The 22,486-nt window shown below is 47.2% G+C and overlaps 1 protein-coding gene across 3 annotated transcripts in view; it reads left to right on the forward strand.

Annotated features, from left to right (window-relative positions):
* LOC111153491 (death associated protein kinase 1) overlaps positions 1–22,486 on the forward strand; it is a 171,679-nt gene that overhangs the window by 115,386 nt on the left and 33,807 nt on the right. For all 3 annotated transcript variants that reach the window (XM_022512540.1, XM_022512541.1, XM_022512543.1), the window contains 15 exons: positions 2,249–2,387; positions 3,680–3,809; positions 3,990–4,038; positions 4,125–4,151; positions 4,662–4,814; positions 5,171–5,216; positions 6,335–6,424; positions 7,784–7,876; positions 9,955–10,074; positions 10,514–10,612; positions 11,401–11,499; positions 12,794–12,892; positions 13,840–14,037; positions 15,297–15,494; positions 20,458–20,556. In XM_022512540.1, coding sequence (XP_022368248.1) covers positions 2,249–2,387; positions 3,680–3,809; positions 3,990–4,038; positions 4,125–4,151; positions 4,662–4,814; positions 5,171–5,216; positions 6,335–6,424; positions 7,784–7,876; positions 9,955–10,074; positions 10,514–10,612; positions 11,401–11,499; positions 12,794–12,892; positions 13,840–14,037; positions 15,297–15,494; positions 20,458–20,556 — 1,639 coding nt within the window. The remainder of the gene's footprint in view (positions 1–2,248; positions 2,388–3,679; positions 3,810–3,989; positions 4,039–4,124; positions 4,152–4,661; positions 4,815–5,170; positions 5,217–6,334; positions 6,425–7,783; positions 7,877–9,954; positions 10,075–10,513; positions 10,613–11,400; positions 11,500–12,793; positions 12,893–13,839; positions 14,038–15,296; positions 15,495–20,457; positions 20,557–22,486) is intronic.

A 22,486-nucleotide genomic window follows, 5' to 3' on the forward strand; every position in this document is an offset into this window, starting at 1 on the left:
GACAGTAGTGTCCCTCCTTCGAATGGCACCCATTCTGCCTACTGACCTCAGCCTCCTGCCGGACTTGCCAGTCTCTTCAGGTATATTTATTATCTGTCATTGGTCAAATCCTAAGTCTATGGACTAAGGTCATATCCTAAGGCCTAAGTGCTAGGCTACCTGTTTGATGAGGAAATGAGGCCCAGCCTGAAGGCATAAGCTTCCAGCTGCAGAGTGAAGCTGTGTCCTGGGTGCACCGACTCTGGGCCTTACCCCACCACACAGCCCACGGTGGTGTGGGCCACCTAAGCCAGGCCATGCAGGCCAGAGAGTAAGGAAGCACCCGAAGATGATAGAGCATGGTTCCCAAAATTACTTGATTCATCATTTCCCATTTTTCTCTCCTTTACCCCACCCTCTTGAGTTGAAGGACTCCTTCTCCCTGATTTGTTGGTTTTAAGAGGAATAAGAAGACAGAAAACTGAGGAGTGGTGGGCACCCAGTGCAGAGTTCATGGCCAAGGGCTCCGTGGAGAGGATAGGGCAGCAAGGCTGGGAGGGTGCAGGAAGGGAGCCCCCCCCCCTGCGAGAGTGTGGGGGTCACCTGCACGCCTCTGTGGCCCGGGCTTGTGGGGGGGGGTGTTTCCTGGCCTTCCTGGCTCGCTCAGGCTCTGGGTCACATGGCAGATCTGTCGGAGCTCTCTGCTCGGGTCTCAACAGTCACCTCACCTTCCGGATAAACATCTAGATGTTAAATATCGGAGGGAGACCGTGCATCAGGAGAATGCAATGAAAACTTTCACAAACGGTCCTCACTTTTGAGTGTGCTAAGAATCACCTGGGGCGCTGGTTAGCTATTCTGCGTTTCCCAGTCCCCACTCTTGGGAAACTCTCAGGCAGGAGGCCGGAACGGACGTCGAGAGTCTGTATTTTTAAAATACCTCAAGCAATCCTGATGCTAGTGGACCTGGGGCCAGGCTAAGAAAAACAACTTAGAGAGTGAAGGGGCAGGATCTGACCCCTTTCTTGAAGACGGCAGCTTTCTGGTCATTGGAGTTTAATCTCGTAAGCACCGCTTGTCTTTTTTGGATGGGGAAGTAGTAGGTATGTTCACAGAGCTGTCTTGCCAAAAGAAAGATAATGAACACAGCGTTTATGTGCATAATTGCAGTTAATTATTATGTTGTGTATGTATGGGTAAACTTGAGAAAAGATGAACTTATAAAAACTCTTATTAAAAGTTCCCTGTTATTTGCCACTAATTACTGCTGTGGATTTCTATGGGGAGTTTGTTCACTTAGCCACTGGCTAACAAAGTTTTGAGCTCTTGCTGTGTGCCTGGCTTCGTGAGTTTCATGAGAAGCTTCATGCCTGTGTGAAGACCAGGGGACAGCCATGGGCTGACCTCTGTCCATCAGGGGTTTACAGTCTGCCCAGGGAGAGGGATTCATAAATCCCTAAACAACGTCATACATTTCAGATTTGCGTAGGTTTACTCTTACTCGTAAAAGTATTTGTAAAATGCATTACTAAATGCGCTTTATTAGTAAATATACAAGGATTTATATATAAACAGGTACAAAACAACAATAAGAAAATCTCCGTAGGCCGTATATTGTGATTTGGGGCTTAAAAGAATTGATTAGCGCACAGATTACTAACTTTCCAGGCACTCTCTGATTGCACAAGGAAGATATGTTCTATAAATTCTGCAAAAAGTTGGCGTATTGTTTTTATTTTTTTTATTTTTTTTAAAGATTTTATTTATTTATTTGACAGACAAGTAGGCAGAGAGGCAGGCAGAGAGAGAGAGGAGGAGGCAGGCTTCCTGCTGAGCAGAGAGCCCGATGTGGGGCTCCATCCCAGGACCCTGGGATCACGACCCAAGCTGAAGGCAGAGGCTTTAACCCACTGAGCCACCCAGGCGCCCCATGTTTTGTCTTGTTTTTAAATCAGTGAGTTAAGACCTCACCTGTACATATATGTAAGTGAGATGCTTTAAGATACATTTCTCCCCGTCACATCTCTGCTCCTTGCTCTCAGCTGTGAGCATAGCACAAGAGGAGGGTGGTCCCCAGGACCATTCCAGCACGAACGTACCTGAAGACGGAATTCCCATCCAGTGGGGAGACACATGGAGAACTCTGATGCCTCGCTTAGCTGTTTCAACTTGTTCTTATGCCATTCTCTTGCCTGAAATTCGAGCACACCAGTGGTCTACACAAGAGAAACTAAAGTGCCCCCAGTAACCTCTGCTTCCTGGTTTTCAGAGTCGCAGGTGGCGAACTGTTTGACTTCTTGGCTGAAAAGGAATCTCTGACTGAAGAGGAAGCAACCGAGTTTCTCAAACAGATTCTTAACGGTGTTTACTACCTGCACTCCCTACAGATTGCCCATTTTGATCTTAAGGTATGTTTTGCTGAGTGTAGGTCAGAGAGAAGGGTATGCAAATCATAGCATTGGTTGGTTGTTTGTTAAGAAAAATTGAGGCATCTGAAAGACATACTTTTTTTTGAAATCCTATATGGGTGTAGCAGATGGAATTAGGAAGATAAATCAGCCGGTGTATAGTGCATACCTACTCAAGGATTCCTAACCTTTTATGGGATAGAGACTGAAGATAAATGATTACGTTCAAGAATCCCTGGGGAAGAATCAAAGGGTTTTACCAGCCTGGTCTCTAAGCAAGGGGGACATTCTTGGTTATGGGGTGTTTTTAGCCTAGAGTGGCCTCTGGCTGCCCAGTTTCCAACCCCTGTAGCTGCAGGGCATGTAAGGAGGAAGATGTCTTGATCTCTCCTCTGCCTCTTGATGCAAAGGCCTGACTCTGTCACCAGCAATCGATCAAGAGAAACTCTGAGATTGGCTAATTGGGGTCTTTGGCAGCCTGAAAACAAAGCACTGTGGGAGATAAAAAGGCATGTCATACTTGTAACTATCAGGGAGGTTATGGTCTCTATAGGAAGGGAAGGCATATACAGGAGCAACAGGCCATGATGATATAAGATTCAAGGCACTGAGAAGTGATCACAAAGCAGCATGTGATCGATTGGCAAGTGAATGATTCAGATCATTGGAGCTAGGATGAGACTTCAGAAGAGGGAGGACTTTCTCCACACTTACTGTAGCAGAGCTGTCAAGACCCCATCCGGATCCCTCCAGCACTCACTAACACACCCTGAACGCTGCTGCTGCACACACTTGTGGCTGTCTGCCTGACATCTGGTTTCTGGCCTGGGAGCTGCACGCACCAGAGTCGATGCCCACAGAAGCCGCTCTTAGCAGTGCAGGCGGTTGGGGTGGGAGGGATGATGGATAAATGCCCCGACTCCCTCTTGCTTCAGCTGGAAAATTCAGTGCTGCTCCTCCTTAAGTTCCCCAAGGGGAATGCCCTCCATCACCCCCATCTTGACAAGACACCTTGTGTGGGTTTCCTTCCTTCTGCTTCCTGTCTCCCCAACCTCCACTGTGTAACTCTTCCCTGGAGCCTCCTCCCACAAAAGCCACTCGCACCTGAATCCCTGGCACAGGTCCACTCCCGGGAGAACCTAAACCAAGATAATTTGTTTTCCTGGTATTCTCTTGCAACTGCCCAGTCATCCCTAGGTTTGGGTGGGTTTTTTTCAGGGAAGGGGAAGAACAATTCTGCCACTTTGTCTTCAGCGTAATATATTATATAGCGCTTCTCTCTTTTTTTAAAGCCTGAAAACATAATGCTTTTGGATAGAAATGTCCCTAAACCTCGGATCAAGATCATTGATTTTGGGTTGGCCCATAAAATTGACTTTGGAAATGAATTCAAGAACATATTTGGGACACCAGAGTTTGTTGGTAAGTTTTTTTTTACTCCTGCGCTCCTTTATTTCTCATAAATATAATGGATGAAACTGGCAAAATGTCCCCTGCTGTAACATCATCTGTTTCCCTGGTACATCTTTCTGGTTTATATCTGATGGTGGAATCTGTTGATTCACTTTCATTCAAAACTGAACGTGTTTTATTTCCTCTTAGCTCCTGAGATAGTCAACTACGAACCTCTTGGTCTAGAGGCAGATATGTGGTAAGGAGCATGCCCTTGACTCTGTCATCTTTCTGATTTACTTTACTGTTCTTCTGACACTGGTTTCTGTTTCTGTTTGTGTCTAGGAGTATTGGGGTCATAACCTATATTCTGTAAGTATCAAAATCCACGTCTCGTACTCTTTTCCTCTTTCTCTGAGACCATCTGTCTCATTAACCATCTATGTGTCATGTTGATCTCTTCAGTTCATGCATGCTTTCTAGGTAAACATACTCATTTTACACCCCCAGAACACGTTTAGTTTATACTAATTAAACATTTTCTTCTAATTCACAATGAGTCATCAGAAACTGCAGCATCATCGCTGAAAGCAAGCACGGCTGTCCATCACTGCTGAGAAAACAGGAAAAAAAGAAAATGGGGTGTTTTTTTCAACTACTAGATGCTGTTCCAAATTAACTTTTGAAGTGCCTCCTAGGCCTTAAGCTGGAGGTTTTGTGCATGGCAACTGAATGTCCCCTACAGTGTCATTGGATTCTGAAGGAACTGCCCCAGCACCAGATTATCATGGGAAGCCTCACTCCCCTTATCAGTTGTTATAGGAATGACGTGACAACCCAAGAGGTAATCATGCGTGTTCTGCACCCCCACTTTATTAACAGCCTAAGTGGGGCCTCCCCCTTTCTTGGAGACACTAAGCAAGAAACGTTAGCAAACGTGTCGGCCGTCAACTACGAATTTGAGGAAGAATACTTCAGTAATACCAGTGCCCTAGCCAAAGATTTCATAAGAAGACTCCTCGTCAAGGATCCAAAGTGAGTGTCCGCCATTCCTGAAGGGTTCCCGGCTGTGGCTCCAGCTCACAGCCTGGACTGCGCATGCGGCCACGTTTACGCGAGCCTGGTTGGTTCCGCGTGGCCAAGGAAAGCATGCCACGTGGAACGCTTCGGAAAATGCAGGCAGGGCCCTTTGGACCTGCTTGGTCGGTCCCTGCAGATCGAGTAAAATAGTCCCAGAAAGACCAACATTCTTTCTGGCTTTCTTCCATGGAGCAGTCCCTGACCTGCATTTTCCAGAGCACCTACCTAGGAGGCCCAGCCGGCATGGAAACAACCTTAGTGTTTGCTTCTATGGTCACAGCATTTTTTTTCTTTCCCCTCCCCCTACAAAGGAAGAGAATGACAATTCAAGATAGTTTGCAGCATCCCTGGATCAAGGTAAGTTGCCCGCCGTGATTGGTTTGGTATTATAGGGTATCCCGGAATGCCTCTGCCCTGGGGTACTGCGAGTTACCGTGGGGTCTCGCCCCAGATTGCGTGGAGGATTGTTTTTGATATTGGTGCCGTATTTAAAGGCGGCTGACAGATGAGAATGTCCTAATGGTCGTGGAGGTGAGAGTGAGCTGTCACGGTGCAGGATTCTAAATGGGGAATCGAAGGTCAAGTTTGCTCAACAGCCATTTTTGGTTTGACCTGTGGGATGGTGGCCCAGAGACTATTTTAAAATTTTTGGAATTGATTTCCAGCATAAATATCATACCAGATCTGGATTTCCAATGTCTGCTGTAAAATTTAAAGGCTACAGTACTGAGCCCGCATTCCATAACACACTCCACACCCTGCACAACTGTCTGTGCCAGAGCCTGCTGCCCCCCTCCCCCCAGCCTACTGTATACCTCTGCGTTCCCTGAGACACGCACTGGCATTTGGGTTAAAGAGTTTGCTCCAGCTATGGCAGTTACACAGTAAAATCATGGAACTGCTAAGGGGACTGCAGTGTAACAACTTGCATTGCTGAAGTAGGTTTGGGGCTTCCAGAGAGTTCTGCTGTGTGAGCTCCTAGCGGTTGCCTGGGCTCCCTGAGGGGGCAATGGTGTCTCCTTCTCTCATCAGTAGAGCCAATGCTCTCCTAAAAAAAAATTCAGTACAGGGAATTCTAATGCTGTCAGACAGGGCTGATTTGCTAACCTTTGAGTCCCCTCCTTGTCTGAACTACCTGATGATACTAAGTTCACGTACCACATCACAAGACCTCACCATGAATCTTGCCATTCCCAAACTCAGTGCGGGAAGTTCGAATTCAAGCCTGGTCCAAGCGCAGTTCTTCCACTCTTCCCAAGATCCACTTTTTATGGATTTTATCAAACCCTTAGCCATGAGAGTTGACCTCCAGAGACTAGGTTCCTGGCTCTTGCATATTATCTGAATTTGTTGTCTTATATTCGTAAGGTGAGTGTGTACACATACCAAATAATTAGAGGTTTCCAAAAGTTGTCATGGCACACATTTCCATCATTTGAAGGCTCTAAATTTGCTTTCTTGGACTTTGATTTTAGCCTAAAGATACCCAGCAAGCACTTAGTAGAAAGGCGTCGGCAGTCAACATGGAGAAGTTCAAGAAGTTCGCAGCCCGGAAAAAGTGGAAAGTAAGAGTGTTTGACAGGGAACAATTAACTGATTTCTTTCCTCTGTGGCACTGCCTCTGGCCAGTCTCATCTGTTCTGATACTGGCCATACAAAAGTGCATCCTTTTTTGGTCTGTTTGTTTAAATTTCTCTAGTCTTCTGCACCGTTATGCTATTTTCAAAAGATAGGTGAAAATATTTTAGTCCTCTTTCACTCTAATTTTCATATGTAATTTTTGCTTTTTTTTTTAAATAAAAACCATTCCCAAGGCAAATGTTTAAATCAGCACAACAAAATTATAGTGCAGTCTTTTCCTAAATGCAACAAGCCACATTTTAAATAAATCTGTTCTTTGTGGTAAGCAGCATGGAATTGCATTTATAGAAGAACTTGTGTGAATGGTTCTCTAAGTCCAACCTTGATCTGTGATGGGTGGGGGTGGGAGTGGGGCAAGGCCATGAACATTTGCCTGTGACCTCTTGTGCTTTTTCAGTGTGGATGGCCTCTGTGGGGGCTGTGTGGGGCATGGCTCTAAAAGGCATTCCAGTCAACCTTGCACAAATGAAAATTCAAGGTTAACAAGGTGACAGGATGTCTTCCTATGCCCAGGGTTGTGTGAAGCCCAAAGGAAGCAGGTACCTGCCCCATGTCTCTGAGCACTGGGCTAGAAATGGACCTCATTTTCACACCCATCAAGTTCTGGGTGCCATGATAGGGATGAGGAGGGCCACAGCACTAGCTTACTTGAGACTTAACACTTAGTCTGAAGGAAGCCCTGAGAATAGTCTTAAAATATAGAGAGAACCACCGTAAGTTTCTCTCTTTTTTTCTTTACACACACACACACGTTATTTACTATTGCTTTTGCCTTTGAGATTAAATGCAGGGGTGATTTCCCTATAGGCTAAGGAGTTCCGCACTGTTTGTTTCCAACAACTGCATGAATTTTGATAGTCTCATTACCAGCTTGCCTGGGCACAAGGACACAGGACAAGACCCTTGCATACCACGCTTCTCTGAGTGGGGATGTGCAAAGGGTTTGTTAGGGTAAGATTCCACTGCTCAAAAAGTAGATAAGGACCTATTAAGAGAAGGGATGCAGACTGGGCAATTGTGTAGTTAATAATGAAACGTGGAAGGGAAACCTCTATCCTGTTGTCTTGATTTATAAGACCTTTAGAAATTTCCTTAAGCAAATAGGATCCAACTTCCTTATAGGACCCTTATAAGATTCCCCCCGCAAAGAACATGCCATCAGCAGTGAATACCAGCTCAAAGACTTTGCCATTTGCACTAATTTGAATATCCTTATATACGCTCTTTCTTCCTCTTCTCCTGAATTTTATGTTTCTTTTTCCCTTTTTTTTTTTTTTTTTAAGCAATCCGTTCGCTTGATATCACTGTGCCAAAGATTATCCAGGTCGTTCTTGTCCAGGAGTAACATGAGTGTTGCCAGAAGCGATGATACTCTGGTAAGCAAACCTGTTTGCCTTGGTGAGGTTCATTCTTAGCACTGTGTGTTTCAGATGTTTAGGTTGTTTGATTTGTTCAACAACCCAGAAAACCGGAAGTCACGGAAGTGTCAGGTCTCTTCTTCTTCCACTCAAGGGAGGGAATTGGGTGGTTGATTTGATGTACTCTGTTGCCTCTTTTGTTCTCTTTTCTCTTTGTTTGGATTGGCACCATACCCACTCCTGCCTACTGCCTCTAACACCACCACCCCCCACTCCACTTCTCCCACACTCACAGTTTGATGAGTGACTGGTCAACAGAAGAGGAAAGCATTTATTCTACTTTTCATGAATAAAATGAGAGTCCTCTGTTGCCACTGACCTTGGAAAATACTGGGTCATAGTAATACAAAAGGGCCAGACACTCCTTCTGCCAACACACACACACACACACACACACACACACACACACACACCGAAAACTCAGGGCAAATACTGTGGGGCTCACCGGGCGAGTTCGTAGTAGACCAGAAGGCTAAACCTACTTCCCCTGTTGATCCTGTATTGTGTGTGTAACGCCCTTGAGAACAACTCCATAGTTTTTTTCCCCTTAATCCTCACTGAAACCTAATCACAGAGGAACTCTTCAGATATGGCTGGACACGTCTGAATTCACTGAGACTCTCCCCTGACAGACAGTAGGGCTTTGGGAGCCCTGGAGGTAAAGGGAACCAGAAAGGGTGGTTCTGTGGGAACCGGAAAGGGTGATTCTGTGGGAACCAGCCTGTTCCCGTGACTACTACGTAGTGAATGTTTCCTGAGTGGGTCCAGGGGCTCCATGGGCAGAATGACACACTTGCAGACACCAGCTCTTCTCTTCCCTCTGATGCTAGTTGCTTCACTGAGACTCCAGGTGTAGCTTTGTAGGGTAAAAAGAGATAGGACAGGTTAAGAAGAAAATAGGAGTAGGAGAGAAGCAAGGTCGGAGAAGGAGGAAGAGAGGAGAAAGTCTGGGTTTGGGGATTATTTGAGGGTAACAGCAGAACCACAGACAAGACAAAAACTATTAATCTAAGTAAGATGAGAACAATTACGTGTTACAAATTAAAATCATCTTTAATAATCGCTCAGGGGAAAATCTAAGCAGTGCGATGTGAAGTTTAGGGTATGAGAGGGCTTCGGGCTGTGTGGGGGCTCCAGGTGGGATGACCCCTACCACAGCTCCAGTTCCCTCATTGTCCTGATGTCCTGCTAATCATGGGAACCTCTGGTGACCATCTGCCTCTTCTTCCCATTCACCCCATTTCTCTTGACTGTCACTTTCATGCAAATGTCTCTTAGTCATCAAATTGAATTGTGTTGGAAAAGCGAAACCAGTGACATTCTTGACATGGGCTTGGTACAAATATTATTAAAACCCTCGTGAAGTTTGTTTGGATTCAGATCGGTAGAGAAGAGAAAGCTGAGCCCAGAGAGAAATGCTTTCTCCATTCTGCCCCCAAAACAGAGATTCAACATCTGTCGATATGCTGCTTTTCCAGATTTGAAATAGTAGAAGCCATATCCCTGTACGTCCAGAGATTTTGTTTGGGATTTTTCTGGCTTATTCCTTAGTTTTAATGTGCCATATTTGGTAAATATCTTATTATTATAAGAAAACTTTGACATAGTGGCAAAGATTTAACTAAGTTGTTGTTCAACATTATCTAGTTATTTTCTCTTGTAACAAGAAATGCATCTGCTTTCCATTTCTTGGGCCTTTATTTTCATACTTCTCCCCCTCTAGTTATATGTAAATATGTATGTGTCTGTGTATGTGTGTGTGTGTGTGTGTATACACACACACACACACACACACATATGTGTATGTATATATATATATATATATATATGGGTAAACAGAAGGTGGTGTTAGTTTCCAACATGGCAGGAGCAAAAAGGAACCTCCTTCCCTTCATGACCAGGTGGATTTGGGGAGAAAGTGGCTTACTTTGCGCTGAATGCTTCTCTTGACAAATGAGCACTGATTTCTCTTACGCTGATAAGAGGATTGTGGCCAGCAAGCTAACTCTTGTTCCCTCTTCATGGTCCCTCTCAAGGATGAGGAAGACTCCTTTGTGATGAAAGCCATCATCCACGCCATCAATGATGACAACGTCCCCGGCCTGCAGCACCTCCTGGGCTCATTGTCCAACTATGACGTTAACCAACCCAACAAGGTCTGAGGCTGTTCTGCTGGGGGAGCGGGTGGGGGAGTCACCACAACTGTACACCTCCAAGTCCAAAGGAGAGGATCCCTTCTACTTCTCCATTCCCTGGGGCTGTTACAGGCGCCATCCTATGGGGAAGTCACTCCTGGGTTGATAGTGGATTGCATTAGAAATGAGGTCAAGGGCACTGAGGGCCTTTCTTCATGCCCCTCATGTACCTCTAACCATGACATTGTAAATGTGCTCCTCCTGCAAAGGCACATGTCACCTTGGGTTGGGAACCCAGCAGAGAAAGGCTGTGTGTGCTCCTCTTATCCCCCTTCCCTGTGGTGCCGCAGTGGTTGTGTGTCGTTCCGACATGGGAAGCTGTGTGGTGTGGGGCCCCAGGGAGAGCTGCTTTTCCCTTCCTACCAAACTGGAAAGAAATGTTCTTCCTTGCCTCTTCCAGCACGGGACACCTCCGTTACTGATCGCTGCTGGCTGTGGGAATATTCAAATACTACAGTTGCTAATTAAAAGAGGCTCAAGAATCGATGTCCAGGATAAGGTCAGAATTCTGTTTTATTGCCACTGAATTAGCTTTTAAAAAAGTATTTCCTACTGTCTCCCTATCTTAGAGGGAACAGAGAATAACATGGGCCTGTGACTTCATTTCTCCATTTTCTGTAAAGGAAGGTGAACTGCCTAACAGCCTGGTCCAGTCTAACCTGTGTTATAAAGAAAAAGGCAGACCTTTCCCTTCCTCTTGTCTTCCCTTGTACACTACTCAGATTCACTCCTGGCTTATCACATTTACTCAATAGGGTTAGTGAATGTCACATTTGGGAAAATTTTCATGATCTAATTAATCTCATCAGAAATACATTTGCCTGCACGTTTGTTAGGACAACAAAGTAAGGACACTACATACGCCTTGGGGTCACACTGGAAGGATAGATAACAAGTGTTGAACAGGGAGTAGTCACTACAATGGCTCTGCCATCAGCTTCCATAGATTTTCAACAAAACTATAAATGGACTGGATCTGATCCTTGTGCACATACAAAGTTCTAACCAGAGATTGAAATGAAGGTTGTAAGAGAAGAAAAATGGCATTTTAAAATAATTCTAGATTTACCAAGAAAGTTGCAAAGATAGGAGAGAGAGCTTCCCAGAAATCTCAACATCTTACGTAACTCTGGTCTTTTTGGCAAAACTAAAAAATAAAATGGGAGTGTATTCCTCTTGGAAGTTGCTCCCTTGAAGTTGCCGTCACTCGGGAAGGGAACTAGAGCGAGTCTGAGTGATGCGTGCCTTGGGATCTGGAAATGTCACTCCACATTTGTTTTTATACAGGGTGGATCCAATGCCATCTACTGGGCCTCTCGGCATGGCCACGTTGATACCCTGAAATTTCTCAATGAGAACAAGTGCCCTTTGGATGTTAAAGACAAGGTAAGGCCACTTATTTTCTTAGGGACCGTGGGAAGTGATAAGAGGTTGCTTATGAGTGTTGACCTGCCATATGCATCAGGACCCAAAGCGATAGGGCTCGTAATCAAAATCTTCCTGCAGAGAATTTAATTAAGAAGTTTCTTTCTGCTGCTGGCTTGGTCTAATATTAAAATCTGCAGTTAGTTGAAATCTACCAAGTCGTTGGCATAATATGCAAGCAGTGACTTATCTTCCCATAACATGGAAACTCAAGGTTCTGCTAGAGAGACAACCAAGTCCTCATTCTTTTATTCAATTGCCGTGTGTACCTACCTTTATCCTTCTCGTCCTCTCTGAAGTAGCTGCCAGTGTAGGTCTTACAAGCGCAGGCACTAGAAGGATTCATGAGACTACATGTAAAATAAGGCTTTGGGGGGGCAAAGATATCATAAAAATTATTGATTTAGCAAGGTAAACTTACTTTTGTATATCTGTTGTTTCATTTGGTTCACACAACAGTCATGTGAGTTAATTGGCAGGGCTGGAACACATATCTAGGATTCTTACCTTCTCATCCATTATGCATTGAACTGTGCAACCCTGCTCTGCTCCTAATACTCGCAGACTGATTTGTCATGTTCATTCAGGACTGCCACATACAGTTGTATGGACTGCACACTGCTCTATATCTAAGGGATGATAGTCACATCAAAGACACACACACACACATTACGGCAGTTTTGGTCAGGTAACAACAAGTATCTTGTTTTGTTTTAAATCTGTTTATACTCCAAGTTTTGGGCAAATATAAGTAAAACATCCTGAGGAAATTGCATGTATTACAAATTCACAGAATGCGACTGTGGGCTAAAAGTGATATGTTTTAGAATCTCTGAGGATGTAAGAAATAACATCCTAAACATAGATAGTGAAATCAGAAACTTGCTCATAAACAAAACTTTAAATAATGTAATATTAAAACAGGAGTTTTGTGTTTGAAAAAAAAAAAAAAAATCCCATGGCTGTGAGCATCAATATTTGGAGAGGATTGAGAACCGCCATCACAGACAGGGAAGCGTTCTTACTGAGGAGGTTTTGTGACAAGCAGGATGAGCTATGTGTCTGGGTTTAGCACTAGCTGTGTGGGACACATCCTACCCCAGGGTCCTGGGACCCATCACCAAGGGGGCTTCAGGCCTGAGGGTGGCGGGTGCCCCAAAGGGGAAGACGTGGAGCCAGGCATGCATGGGATCTGGCCTCCAGTCCTATGCATTCAGTTTCCACAGTCTGCTGAATTTGTCTGTTTCTCTTACAGTCTGGAGAGACAGCCCTGCACGTGGCAGCTCGCTATGGCCACGCTGATGTGGTCCAGTTACTGTGCAGCTTTGGCTCTAATCCCAATTTCCAGGACAAGGTGGGTCATGGTAGTCGATGTCCATTTGCCTGCTCACTGCATGGATGTGCCCCGAGCTGATGGATAGAGTCGGGTCCTTGGGGTTTTCTGCTTGGATTTCAGAGGGCAGGGACTTGAATAGAAACACGAACGTTCATTCATTCTTTCATTTACTCCTCTGGACAATCCTGCATGTGGGTTGCTATTATTATTATCCTCATTTTATGGAAGACTGAGGCACAGAGAGGTTCAGTGACTTGCCCAAGCTCACACAGCTGCTAAGTAGCAGAGCGGTCTGGTTCCACAGTCATGGTTCCAGAGTCATGCCGTCAGCACCACACTGTAATAACCTCTCGCAGACAGACATGAGCGTCTAACGACGTTGATGGTGAATATACAGGCCTTTCAGGCCTACAGACCTTCCTGTCACTTCTTAAAGCCCGATAACCTCAGCACTTCTTTGCCAGAGCAACAGTAAATTGTGCGACTCATCTTTATGTGACATACGGGACAGAAATCTTGAGGGGTTAAGATTGTTGCAGGAATGCTTGCTGAGGAAGTGCTCTCCCCCCGTGAGGAGTCTGAACGTGAACGAAGACACTTTCCCAAGAAAGATGCTATAAACCTACCCACACCCATGCTCCCTGGTTCAGAACAGCCGAACCAACCGTTCTGGGGGCACTTGAAAGTCAGTCAGTAACTGGCAGGGAAAACTGAATTCGTGCAACACACAGGTGTGGACGCAGGAAAACTAATGAAGGAGAGACATCAGGCCTGACATGCAGGAGAGACATGCAGAGACATCAGGCCTGCATCCATTATTTCCAGTGAATATCTTGCTCCACTGGCCACGAGCTCTTTTCTCTGTGTGGCCATCACTGGACCGCCGTGACTCGGCTGGAACTCCGCACACACGTACTTGCGTGTTGCTGTGTCCGTCTCTTTCATGCGTGTGTCTCTTTGGCCAGGAAGAAGAAACCCCCCTGCACTGTGCTGCCTGGCACGGCTATTACTCCGTGGCCAGAGCCCTTTGCGAAGCCGGCTGCAACGTGAACATTAAGAACCGAGAAGGAGAGACCCCCCTTCTGACAGCCTCTGCCCGGGGCTACCACGACATCGTGGAGTGTCTGTCTGAACACGGAGCCGACCTCAATGCCTCCGACAAGGTGCTTTGTGGGTAAATGTATCATGCTCCCTGGCATGCGATCTGGGGGGCTGGTAGGACCACAAGCCTCCTGCATCAATTTACCTAACAAACTCAAATGTAGCAAATTACAGTGATCCTTTGTCCTCTCTGTTTCAGAAATTCTGTGCCCTTTTCTAGATTCTGTTTAATAATTAATATTCCTTTGTGACATTTAACACTTGATGTCACATGACTCAGGTGTCTATCTTACGTTTAGCCTTTTCCACTTTGGAGCAGGTACAGCGATGATCTCTGAGCCTAAGACAATCTTCAGTTCGGACTAAAATTGGCAAGTCACTATTACTTCATAGATTAAACAAAGAAATAGGTGGTTTATTTACTTTCATCGTTGACTGTTTTGTAAAAAGACGAAAACCACCCTTGTTTGTCTGATAATTGCCATTCTACACCAGGTGTTCCTTTATTCAGGATACAAATTCAGCATAATCTGTTCTTATTGTGAGTTTGTACTTAACGTGAGGCTGTGATGTTACTCTATATATCAGATTTGGGATAGTGTCGTTAAGTTAGTAATTGCCGTTTTTGGAGTATTTTCTTAGTACGGAGAGGTGGTTCTCAACTGGGAGCAAGCTTGCCCCCAGGAGACATTTCGTAATGGCTGAAGACCTTTTGTGGTTGTCACAGCCCGGAGTCCCCACACAGACATGGCCCCAAATTCTGTCCTTGGCTCAGGAAACTCAACCTGACTGTTCGCCAGGGAATCCGTAACAAGTGGAGGGACTTCTCGGGCTGGTCTTTTTGGGGATGCCTGGGGTCAACATGTTATATTCGCCCCTAATGGATAAGGTAGCCCTTGAACACATCTCAGTTTCTCCCAGGTTCAGAGAAAAGAATGGGCATTCTACTTAGGAAGTTAGTAAAGACACTGAGCGAATGTTTCTTAAAAGTGGTTTTCAGGTTCGTGATAAAACAGGCCATTGGAGTACGGACCATTACTTAAGTTCTGTAAAGTCAGGGAGGGACAAGAAGAAGTGTTGGCTCTTTCTCTCTGATTGTGCTGGCCGTACCTGGAATCGTCAGTTTGTGGTTACTTAGTGGGGCGCACGAAGCCTGTCCCCCACTCTCTGGGAGGAAAGTCTGTTATGTAATCCTCCCATCAGGCTCTGCGCTAGCGATGCCATCCCCAATTCATCTTGGCCCAGTGGCAGCTGGAGAGGCGAGTTGGCCAGCCCTGCGAGCCTAAGGGAAAGTGCTCATGGCCCCTGGTGCTTTTTGCAGGACGGCCACATCGCTCTTCATCTTGCCGTGAGACGGTGCCAGATGGAGGTGATCCAGACTCTCATCGGCCAGGGGTGTTCTGTCGACTTCCAAGACAGGCACGGCAACACCCCGCTCCATGTGGCCTGCAAAGACGGCAACATGCCTATTGTGGTGGCCCTCTGTGAAGCCGGCTGCAATCTGGATATCTCCAACAAGGTAATGGTGGCGGGGATGCAGAGACTGGCACGTGTACCCGGCCAGCTGCCTCTGGGTGTGGCCAGGCTGCTCTTTGTGTCTCTTCAAAGTCTGTGTTACTCATGGGCACCTGTTCGGTCTTACAGGGCTCTCAACTTAATGTTGTATTTTATTTTTTTTTTTAAGATTTTATTTATTTGACAGATAGATCACAAGCAGGCAGAGAGACAGGCAGAGAGAGAGGAGGAAGCAGGCTCCCCGCCGAGCAGAGAGCCCGTTGTAGGGCTCATTCCCAGGACCCTGAGACCATGACCTGAGCCGAAGGCAGAGGTTTAACCCACTGAGCTACCCAGGCGCCCCTTAATGTCATATTTTACATTTAGCTTTTGAATAACTTCGTGAAGTAACAGAAAATTATTACATGAATAAGTACTTCCTACCTAGCCAGGTGGTCACTTATGAACATCGAGAGAGGAAGAGAGAGAAAAGGAGGAGTGTGTGTGTGTGAGCTCTTGTAGAGGAATCCCAGAACATCCGTCAAATGAGAGTCTCTTTCTGGAGCACTAAGTCTTCAGGAAGACGCTTCACTGAGAATCCAAGACCCAGATTTCTGTTCTTAGCTTCATGCATTGAGAGTTTTATGGTCAAGCACTCACAACCCTTGTTTGCGCTAAATAAATTTGGTAAGACCGAGGGAATGCTACCATTTGTCAAATAAAGAAATGGAAATAAATAATTACGTGCTCCATAAACCCCAGATGTTGGCTTCTAGAAGTTAGCTACCACCTTCCCTTTTCCCTGAACAGTATCTAGATTTTCATTACCAAATAAGACAGAAGAGTTGGCTCTTCCTGCTGTTTTAGCCATGTGACTGTATGAAAGGCAAACACTCTTCTTTTGTGATAGTGTTAAAAAGAAAGTCCAAGTAGAATTAAATATTTGAATGTGGGAAGGGTTTGTTTCTAAATGGCAGAGATGATCCCAGCAGAATTTTATTATGATTTGTTTGAGGTAAGAGAATTAATATCTGAAACGGCGGGAAAATTACACTCCTACCAAAAATTATTCCTCTCGCCTATTATATGATTAATTCTAATGAAAATTAAAATTGGCAATCTGCACGTTCTGGAAATTTGGAAACGCAAGATCATAGGTCTTAGCCATTAGCTGCTATGCTGGTTGCTTTCTTTGTTTATCCCATTCCAATCCTGCCAAGCCAGTCAGGAAAGTGGCTTAACAGGAAAGCCAGATACAAAGCAGTATCAAGACCTTGACTTTCCTTCCAGGAGTCTTTAAACAAATAAAAAGTGGCTTCAAGGAACAATGTGGCGCTTACTTGGATATGTTTGGATTTGGCCACAGCGTGCACGGAGGCCCACTGTGTGCACAGCATCTAAGATGAGCTATGTCTTGGGAAGGTGGACGGGCCGAGTGAGTGACTCTGGGTTCCTTGCACCAAGTTAAAGAAGGGAATGGGTGTTCCCACGCCTGAGTGCAAACACTGCACCTGCTAAATATGCTCTTAAAATACCCAGCAAGAGGGGCACCTGGGTGGCTCAGTCAGTGAAGCGGCTGACTCTGGACATCGGCTCCAGTCATGATCTCGGGGTCGTGGGATCAAGCCCTGCAGCGGGCTCGGTGCTCCATGTGGATTCTGCTTGATTCTCTTTCTCCCTCTTCCCTTGCTCACACGCACACACACACACTCTCTCTCTCTGAATAAATAAGTATATCTTTAAAAAAATAAAATAAAATACTTGGCAAGATAATCCTAGACTTTCATGTTTAAAAACCACTGGCCTATTGACTGGGAAAGGCTCTCCGTTGTTGATGCTGTGGCTGGCCGTCCAGACGTATCCCCATAGATGTGTTTCTACCATATAGGGCAACAAACTGGCTCAGAGAGGCGGTTCAGCAGTTGACTTGGTCACGGACCTCAGCCCAGCTGAAGCTCCACGGCGTCAGCCTCCTGGAGTCCGTAGCCCAGGTCAGAGGGTCATGGGGAACCTGCTCAGAGCCCCAGCCTCTGTCTGATGAGCAGCTCTGTGAGCTGGGACCCGCAGACAGGCTCCCTGGGCCACCGTTGGTGCTCAGGGGCCCAGCACACTGTCACGCCGTGCGTCTCATGCCTTCTTCAGAGAACTGAGAACATCTTCGGTTTTTTCTCCCTTTTCTAGCTTTTTGTTTTAGGAAAATGATGGAGCTCTAGAGGATCTTGAATTAGTAAGAGGAAGGCATTACTTGCTCGGAAAGCACCTCTACCTTTACTTGGCCTCACCCTTGTAAGTGACGTCCAAACGGACCTTAGCACGTGACAGCCCATGTCACACAGGCAGACAGTCACTCCTTTCTCGTGACATGTCTGGCCTTTTCCTTACCTGGATTCAGTTCCCCCGGAGATAACAGTGGCCATTCGGGTCCTACCCCAGTCCGCAGTATGGGACAGGAATTTGTCACTACCTTTGACGCTCATCAGAGTGAAACAAATCTTTCTCGGTCTTCATTCATCCCGTGGGAAAAACAGGAGAGTGGCTGTGGAAGTGGGCTGTGCTGGGGAGCACAGGGCAGAGAGAGCTGGGTGGCACTGAGCCTACGGACCTTAAGCCTTCTTCCTCTGGGATGGCTCTTCTTATCAGTGAAGACGGAAAGCATGTAGTGCTCATACACACATGCACGTGCCCGCACACAGAGATGCACACATAGGTGCACACAATCACAGACCAGCACAGACACGTGCACCCACACAAACACACAGAGACACACACACATGCAAACAGATGCATATACAAAGCACACGCAGATGGGCACACACACATGCACACACGCACACACATATCCAAGTGCATGAGTGAGAATGCCCGGCCAGCATGTCCTAATACCTTTCTCGAGCGCATTGTGCCAGGTGAGGTCTGGGGCTTGCAGATAACAGCAGGAATGGTTCTTGCCCTCAGGCTGCTTTTCCCTCCAGCCCTGTCTCCTGCAGTCTCTGCTTTCACAAGACAGGTGCATGGCGAGGCAGCGCTGGGCACATTAGAGAAACTGAGAGGGCTTTTCAGAGGCACTTAGGGCTTTGCTGGATGGAGAAGAGGGGAGAGTGTGTTTCAGACTGAGGGAAGTGTTCGTGTATGTTTGGGGACAATTCTCTGGATGGGCCTGCAGCTGACCTGGGGGTGTAGGTTTTGGGGGGGCAGGCAGTGGGGCACAGAGAGAAAACACAGGTGGAAGGGGATCTTGGGTCCAGATGGTGCTAGACCTGGACTCCAATCCTGAGGAGTTTGGGTTTGGTTCTCTGAAAGGCTGGAGCCTTCAAAAGTGTCAACTTCCTAGTCCTTTTTCTTTGTTGTCCTTCTTCCCTTGCATCAAGGGATGCCTCCTACTGCTCCTCCTTCCACATAAATCCAGACACCTCATCCCGTCTTTACAGCCTCTCTCTTCCTTCTCACTGCATTGCTGGTGTATTTGAAGGCTTCATATTTGCTTTCTAAAGCCTCTAGATGACAGCAAACAAAATACAGACATGTATGCACGTTGTAGCATGTTTTATAAGGGCAAGGAACAGAGCCACCTTAAGTGTCGGTCCTCAGGGGGCTGTCTGCGTGAATATCCACACGTATCCACATGCGGCGTATTATTCGGGTGTCTGAAAGAACGTAATACATCTAGTGACGGGCATGGCGAAGTGTCGCCCATATTTTGTCAGGTGAACGTGTAGAGTGGGGTGTGATCATGTCCTGGCTTTTCAAATTATTTGTTTCCTTTTATGGATTGAGAGCTAAAAGCTTGGCAGGAAAGGCAACAAAGGGACCAGCAGGACCTGCTCCGTGGAGGGAAGTTGGGGGAGGGGACCGAAGGAAAGGAGCTCTTTTGTTTTCCACCCCATCCCTCAGGGTCCTTCGCATATTCTAAATCAGCAGGTGTTAACTTCAGAACAAAAGCTTACAACTGCAAATAAACAGCCTGAGACCAGTACCTGAAATTCCTCAGCCTCCCGGGTCCTGGTGTCTCAGAACTTTTTTCCTGGTTCCCCCAGGGCAAAAGAAATACCTAACCGCTCTGTTTATTAAATGGTTTGGTCCAAACAACCTAGTAAGAATTTATGTCCTAAAGACTCAGTAGCTGTGGGGGAAAAGTGACCCCACACAAATGGAAAGGAAACTAATATTTTGATTTCAGGCTTCCGTAACCCCAATGGCATACCAATGGGACGTGTGTGCTTTTTGGGCACCTCACAACCCTCAGACGTGAACCCAGGTTGGACACTGCCACCCTTACTTCCTGCTCTACCCTGATGTCCTCAAGATACTCGCCTCTTGTCACAGTAACCTCCCCATGCCCTTGTGCTAACACCACAGAAAGGAAGGCAGGGCAGTCTGGTGCTGAGAGCCTGAACTGCCTCTTGAAGCTAGTAGTTCACTTTGTGTCTGAACCTGCTGCTTCCATTGAAAATGCAAAATATTCCTCAGTATCCTGTGAGCTCACTGCAGTGCCCTGAGGTGCCTGGGCACACAGTTTGGGAACCACAGACATAAACATGAGGGAGCATGGTAGGCATGGCCTTGCACTTGGTCACCTCAGTAGAGCCACCTCAGTAGCTCTCGTAACATCCCTTTGTCCCTTGCAGCGTCCGTATTTGAACTGTGGTACAGATCTTTCTGGAACTTTGGGACCCTTTGTAAGAGCCCTGCCTTTCTGCCCGCACAGCAGGAGACTTGATTTAGTTATGATGAGCCTCCTACTCTTTCATCCTTTCCAGTTTTAGTTCCAAGTTACTCTTCTCACTGGAGAACACTCTCCCCCGTCCTGCCAGGCTTGTGTCCCTCAGGAGAGGGCGAGTTTCTGGAGAAGGGATCCCACACCTCCTGTGTCTTCAGGGGGATCCCAGATCCCTCCCACAGTGCTGACCTATGGGATGGACTCACATCCAGGGCCATCCTCAGCAACCATCGTGAGAAGGACTCTCTTTGGACTTTCTTGTGTTTTCCAGTACGGCCGAACGCCTCTGCACCTTGCAGCCAACAACGGGATTCTGGACGTGGTGCGCTACCTCTGTCTGGCGGGCGCCAACGTGGAGGCGCTGACCTCGGTGAGTCACCCTCTGGGGCTGGAGAATGCCATAGAAAGCCGTAGAAAACGTCTCAGGCCTCAAGGGCATGAGGGGCAAGATATCGCTTGGCAACTGCCTCTCAGTGGACAAGCTGCTAGAAGCTTGCTCCCGCGCGACAGGTTGGAGACAGTTGCCCACACAGAGCCAGGGGGAGGGCTGGCTTGGCCACCTTCCCCGCGCATTTCGTGGCCCGCGCTGCCACGAAGGCCTGCTGTGGCCTGTGTTCCACAACAACACCTTGGGGTGTGTGGTTAGGTATGTGTTTTCCTTTTCTCAATGCTCCCCTCCCTTATGGGGTTTCGGAGGCGCCTGGGGTGGGGTCAGGGAGGGGAACTGCTTGGGAGAACTGTGCTCTCCTGTTCAAGAAGCTGCCTTGGCTCTGAGGCGGGCCCTGATGATTTTACAGGCGATGCTTCTGTTCCCCCGGCCTCCCCACTCCACCTTCCATGCCAGGTACTGCCCCGCTTGAGTTACATTTCATGAAATACCAAAGAGGAAAAATCCGGGGACTAATGAGATAAGGTTGTCATTTTACTGCTTCCGTGGAATACTGTCATTTGACTTGCTTCTGGCCTAATGGTGGGTTGAGTCTCCCACTCCATTACGTGGGAGATTCCTGAATCTCTCTAGTGCTTTGCTGACAGAAAGTGTTTGTCTAAGGAAAGCCACTGGACTTTCAAAATATGGCAGCCAGTTTTGGGGAAATCAGGGCCCTGAGACCAGAAGGGAGGCCTCATTTCTTGGAGGGGCACGCAGGGGTTGGCAAACTAGGGGCCACAGGCCAAATCCAGCCTGCTGCCTGTTTCTGTAAATAAAGTTTTATTGGGACGCAGCCACGCTCATTATTACGTATTTATGGCCACTTTCATGCTGTAAGGAAGGGCAGAGGTGAGCAGGTGCGACGGGGACCCTGTGGCTTCCAGAGCGCAAAGTATCTACTCTCTTGCCCTTTACAGAAAATGTTTGGTGGCCCCTGGTGGAGGACATTGCCTCCCTGAATGCATTGATAGCCCTTTGATGTCCTTCTGTCCCCAGAAGTACTGGCCCCGTTCTCTGAAGTGTTGAGCCCTGAGCTGGGCTTTTCTGCAGGCCTGGGGAATGCCAGTGGGACGGGATTGTCCCTTTCTTAGGGCACTTCCCCGCCTGTCACAAAACCCCACAAGGCCATGCATGGGCTTCTAGGCCAGATGTGCCATTATCAAACCCTGCCCAGCCATGTCTTGGGAAAAGTGTATATATATATATGTCACAAATGTTGCCTCACAAAAAAATAAACTGTCAAGGATGGCTCTGAAGATACCAGATGCTGATTCTGCCAAGCCCACAGGCGGGTTAGGGACAGTAAAACGTGTGGCCCTTGGCCTCTGCTGGGTGGTTGGTGCCAGCACATGACCTCTGTGAGCCCTGGGTCCTCTCCTTTTGCCCTTGTCCCCAGCTGCTGATTCCTTACTTCCCATCAGGGGCCTCCCATTCCAGCCCGCCCTCAGGTCCGTCTCCTCATTCATCCTCTTCAGACGTGCCTCCCTTGTTTCTTTATTCCCCAAAACTGGGCACGTACCATGCACCAGGCACAGCTTAGACCCAGGAACACAGGGGCAGGTGAGTTCCCCTCCCTCAGGAAACTTCCAGTAGTCTAACAGCGGGGAGGGAGCAGACAAAAGAGCCACAGCAGTGAAGGTACAGTGAGGGGATTAGACCAGTGAGGGGAGTTTCCAGGAGTGGGGAGACCTCCTCAGGAAGAGTATAGGGAGCGCCCTGTGGGAAGCCCTAAGCTGAGAGGCCACAAGCCCTCCTAGGAGCTGGAAGGACAGTGGGCTGGAGTACAGCATGGAGAGGCCTGGCCGGACAAGGGGGAGAGAGCAGGGCCGGATGGGCCCGCCTCCCGGGCAGGTGCGTGGACCCTGAGGTC

This window comes from Enhydra lutris, unplaced genomic scaffold (assembly GCF_002288905.1).
Source record: "Enhydra lutris kenyoni isolate GAN:26980312 unplaced genomic scaffold, ASM228890v2 scaffoldscaffold33, whole genome shotgun sequence".
Taxonomy (NCBI): Eukaryota; Metazoa; Chordata; class Mammalia; order Carnivora; family Mustelidae; genus Enhydra; species Enhydra lutris.